Here is a 5,318-nt window from a genome sequence, read left to right on the forward strand (position 1 = left end):
CCCAAGTTTCAATCTCACATCCCGAACAACATCACATACCAAAATATCAGCTCCTATATATCTGCTCACACCCCCCAATCTCAAAAAGGTGTGGTAACACCAACCCGCCCTCCCAGGGTCCATCTCCTCCATCACGCTCCCGTAACCCCTCCACCACGATACACAAAACCCTCCCATCACAGATACACGAACGCACTCACACGTTGCCTTCACACATACCTCTCTTCGTACATATCCTTCCCGAATCGCAACGCGGTAAAGTACATGTGAGTTCCCGTATGTACATGACATGACCCCTTCACGCACGTATACATATGTAGAAGATTCCGAGATCTCGGGATCGGGTTTGGATATAAATGTGAGGTTGCGGAGGGTAAAGGTGTATAGTGATATTGTACGAAACAGAGTTTAAGAAATAGTTGTAGGTAGAATTGTGAGTACACTGGAAAGTTCCAACTTGACGTCGGAGTGGCTTATCCAATTCCCCCACACACCGAACACCTCAGCGTAGATCTGAAGGGTTACACAAACACTCTCCCATCTCCAGCTTCCCCCCAAACCCATCTCACCCACATCTAAACCAGCTCTCCCCAACTCCCGCGCAACTAAATCATCTTTCTCATTATTCCAAGAATCTAGTCCCTCAACTGGTAGGTATACATGAGGCACCGCTCTACACCCTCCCCTCGGGACTCCGAAACTCACACGGTCACACCACTAAATACAAGCCACCTCACTTTCGCACATCATCGACACGAACCCGCATCTATCCCATCCCATCTGACTATCGAACGCACATCACCCATCCCCTCCCCTTCACGCCCCCTCCCGTCCGGATCTCAGTCGTTTCAATTCCCCGACCCATATCCTTACCCTTCCCATAAGCCTCTCCCTCTTCTCCGCGTACTGGAGTATTCCCAGGTACACATCTTACCGTAAAATCCATCTGACATAAAACCCCCACGCATCAACCTCACTCCCACCCCTCCCCGAATAGAAAACATATACACACCATCTAAGCACTGGGTAGTAATGAGCGTAATGTGTATCACCGTCGTCACCGACTGACAAACGCTTCCAAATCCATCCAGTTCTGGTGAAAGTCACTTTATCTAGATACTGATATCAAGACATGTCACAATTACATAGTCATAATAGAAAGAAGAGACAATATTATCAACACACAAAAATTCAATTGTTTTTAACCCCCAAGCTCCCCACCAGCTCAGCCAAATCTACTCTAATAAGTATGACCAAGCATAGCAACGAAGCATGCGCTTTTCGGTTTCCTATAACACCCCCCCCTTTCTTTTCCGCTCAAAAGGATGATATAATTGACAAAGCCTTTGAGCCATCCATCCCCTTCTCGAGTTATCAAAAGTAACTCATCCAAAACCCACGTTTTCCCTATCATAATACACCTCGTCATTCTGCACAAACATGTACAAGAAGACACAATTCTTCTTCCTCTGCCCCAGATTCAAACCCTAATAGGTATCGTGTTTACACACTAAACTTCCCCCATCTTGATAGACCAAACGGGTGGATTGATCCCTTCCCTTCACAACGCAGACTAAAAAAAAAACAAGAAAACCCAGATTTCAATGGTATCATCCGAAAAACGCCAATTAGGTTCGTGACTGATCAGGTACACAAAGGTACAAACCGATCACGGGTATCGTAAGAGCAAAAAGAAAAAATCGAGGTAACACTCGGTTGAAAATTTCTTTTCCCCTTCCCGAGAAGCCTCTTTGTGTAATCTCGTAATGAGGAAAGATTAAACACGTCGAGGTGAAAGAAATGGGATATAAACGCCGCCAATGTTGAGGCTGTTCCGCGCATGCTATGATGTAATGCACGAGAAAATAGACGCTGAAAGCAAATGCTATGATTGTGCAAGCAAGTGACATTAATTTTGTCGCTGCTGTCCCCGTCCCATGGTGACCACACGCCTGGTTCTATGCCAAGAACTCGAGACGATGAATGCTGTTGGCTGTGAAGCCGCTGTAAGGCTATAAAATGTACGGACGATTGTAAGTTGATGTACTGTATGCCAAAACGTATATGATTGTATGTGTTGAGGAGTTAGGACTCAATGCGCACCCGTCGGATCCACCATGAATTACAATTATGCGACTGATATGAGGAGTTGTTGTGAATCTACCATCCTTGAGAGTGATACTCGTTCAAGCCTTGACCAAAGTATTGGTTCCAGCTGGCGTTGATGTTGTCGTTGTCTTTGTGGTCCATGCAGACCTTGTCAGGGTACTGCTTGAGGTTGGCCATGTCTTGGGTGGTGTGACGGCGTTGAAGGACAGCATTGACTGCATTAGCAGTTGATGACTTTTGACGATGTTCCCAGACGAGGTGTTGACGAAGGCTGACAGTGAGTTCATCATTGATCATCTTCTTGCGGGTGGATCTTGGTGACAAGGCGAGTTGTTGAGGTTGAGTGGTGGTAATGGTAGGGATGATTGGTTGTGCTGAAGACCTTGGGATCTCGGCGATCGGGTTGAGTCCAGGTCGAAGACCCTTGCTTCTCATCATCAAAGGAGCCGCGTCGTCAGAATCGGGTGAAGCTGCGAGGGATGGGCCATTTGGAGAGGTGGTACGTGATCGCTGGAGAGCTGGAGTAGATTGAGATGTGGTGGCGGCTTGTGCGAGGGCGGTAGCTCTATCGTTTTGATGAAGCATGGTTGTGATCAACGAACGACGAGTGGTCAAGTTGGGTCTCGAGTCGACGCGTTGGAAAAATGTCTTTTCGTCGATGCTTGGGTTACCGGAATCCTCAACTGAATCTTCCCAGTCTGATGAGTCGTCATCATCATCAATGGCGCTCTCGTCAACATCATCCTCGTCGTCAGTCTCGAAGACATCGTCGTCCAGAACGCTATCCTCGTGGATGGTGCGGTTTGCAACCTCCTCTTGGAATGAGGTAGTCTTCTTGCTGGCGGCAGGTCGAACGGCGCTGGTGGTGCTGGTCATGTTGTGTGGGAGTGAGCTTTCATCCTCGTTGGATGATCCGCCAAAGGAGAACATTGCCTTCTTCTTTGGACGGTTTGGCTGTAAGCTGTTGTTGATTGAGCTTGGTTGCTCACTGAAAGAATCGTCGCCTGAAGAGCCACCGAGCGCAAACATTGCCTGCTTCTTTTGAGCTGGTCCTCTTGAGGAAGGGTGGACTTCCGCCATATATGGTGCAGAGAGAAGCGGGATAGATCTTTGTGAAGAGCTAACGTGTGATGGCGAAAATCCTCTGACAACGCTGGTTGCGCTTTGTTCGGAGCAGTCTGTGACAGCTCCGGAGCTGGCTTGTGAAGATCTATCCGAACCACTGGCCGAGGAAGCGGATTCTGCGGCCGATGAAAGCTCTTCGGCGGGGATAGTGGCAGTGGGCTGTGGCGTTGAAGTTTGCTTTGGTTGAGGTGCAAGATATGAGTGAGTGCTGAGCGCTAAAGGCTCATACAGGGTCTTCTTCTCTTTGATGGTGATGACCATCTTTTCCAGATCGTCGGGTGTGATGTGTCTCTCGCGGCCTCTGCTCACTCGGCTGCTGATTGAATCGGTTCTCTGTGTCTGGAATGGAATGTTGACGGCTCCGCAGGTACTGTCGGAGCTGCTGTCGGTGTCGAACTCGATCGCCTCTTCGTCGGCCAAAGAGTCCAGACTCGTTGATAGACTTGGGATCTCGGTGGTGTACTGTCCTTCCGAGCTGCGCGCCGAGGTGGAAATAGCGGGGGTGGTAGCGTTGGCTTCTGACGCAGAATCGCAACAGAAGAATTCTCTATTCCACAATCTCCAAGACAAGTTGTCCAGTCTGCGTCCTTCTTCTAATGATGCAGAGCACTTTGAGAAAACTAGGTCATATTAGTACATCAGCGGAGTGAAAGTTGCGATGAAGCTCACCTGCCCACATGCTGAAGAGGTTCTCAACATTACGTGTGTCGACTTTGTGTATTAAACCGACGTCGACGGTCAGGATGGGCGCACTTAATCGTGCAGGCATGATGGCGAATTTAGCTCGATTGCACGAGCTGCTCGAATTACGGAGACACGACTGGGGATTTCTGCTCGCGGGTTGATCGCGAGATGGAGAGGAGAGCGGTATTGCGTCGATCGAATGCGACGAAATCGTTTCGTATCCTCTGTCTGATTCCTAATCGATTGTGTGTTATCGTAATCGCGATGCGTGGAACAATCGTCGGTCGAAAGTGGTGGAAGTGAGGAGGATGCTGCGCAATGGTCGATGACGAGATGGATGCGGAATTTACGAGGTTGCACTACTACGAGTTGAGATAGCTGATGATATGCTGTTCGATGGGATTAAGAAGCGTGCTTCTGTTCGAAAAGTCGTCTTGGTGGTGGAGAGGAGAGGTTGCTTCCTTTGTGTGAAGAGGATTTGGAGATGCAGCGGTGATGAAGTGGATTGGGATCGTGGGCTATTATGGCTTTGGGACACAACAGGGTGTGCGCGATAGTGCAGGGGGGGCGAGACACCTTGTTCGCGCCTTCCGTCGCTGGGTCTTTAGCGCCGCTGTGATCTAAGCCTAATCAGGCAGTACAATTTTGGGGCATGAGAATGCTACCCGAAGAGGCAAGACGGTGTTTTCAGCAGGCGAGCCAGTCTCGTTGCGGCACAGACCTCGCCCACGCTCTCCTCTCCTCTGCTCCGAGCTGGCAGGTCGCAAGGTCCAGGTCACCGAGGCTCACTCGGACGGCGGTGATACTTGATACCTAGATACTGCCGTGGTAATACAACCGGGACCAACAGACGACTTCCCCGCCGTGACCAGAACAGAGTTTTCGAGTTTCTGACGATATCACACTAGGTTATGGTCATTACTCACGCTCAAAGCAAAAGATATCACGATCATCCCGCCTTCTTGACTAACCCACCGTTTGCAGTGATTCGCGAAGGAAGTGGGAGACGGGGAAGCAACATCTGATTCCGCTGATTCCAGATGTGATGGGCAGATCTGCTGTTTGCACGCAGTCCAGGCCTTTGACCGTGATTCTCGAGTCCTCCTCGACTTCTCACTTGCCGACCGCGTACCCTCTCACGGCTCTGGATCAGGGGGTATGGGATTACGCTGGGTCACCACTGCAAACGGGGCCTTTCATGTCTTTACCGGTCGTGATTTGGTAAGTTGACTGGTCGAGTCAAGTGAAGTGGACTGCGGTGAATGGGTACGATTCAGGAGTTGGCGCTGGCCATGACCAGCGACTCGTCCACCCACGCGATTTGCTGTTTGACCTGCCAGCAGTCCCAGCACGGTTTCCAGTTGCTTTGATCACAATCCCGACACATCTCCTGGAAATGC

At 49.9% G+C, this 5,318-nt stretch overlaps 1 protein-coding gene across 1 annotated transcript; it reads right to left on the bottom strand.

Annotated features, from left to right (window-relative positions):
* Positions 1–2,160: 2,160 nt before the first annotated feature.
* GLAREA_01346 (uncharacterized protein) lies at positions 2,161–4,003 on the bottom strand (the record flags this gene model as incomplete). The annotated part of the gene is made up of 2 exons (XM_008088562.1): positions 2,161–3,854; positions 3,904–4,003. The coding sequence occupies 2 exons, from the start codon at positions 4,001–4,003 to the stop codon at positions 2,161–2,163; spliced, it is 1,794 nt and encodes a 597-aa protein (XP_008086753.1).
* Between the last annotated feature and the right edge of the window lie 1,315 nt (positions 4,004–5,318).

Source organism: Glarea lozoyensis (genome assembly GCF_000409485.1).
Source record: "Glarea lozoyensis ATCC 20868 chromosome Unknown GLAREA7, whole genome shotgun sequence".
Taxonomy (NCBI): domain Eukaryota; kingdom Fungi; phylum Ascomycota; class Leotiomycetes; order Helotiales; family Helotiaceae; genus Glarea; species Glarea lozoyensis.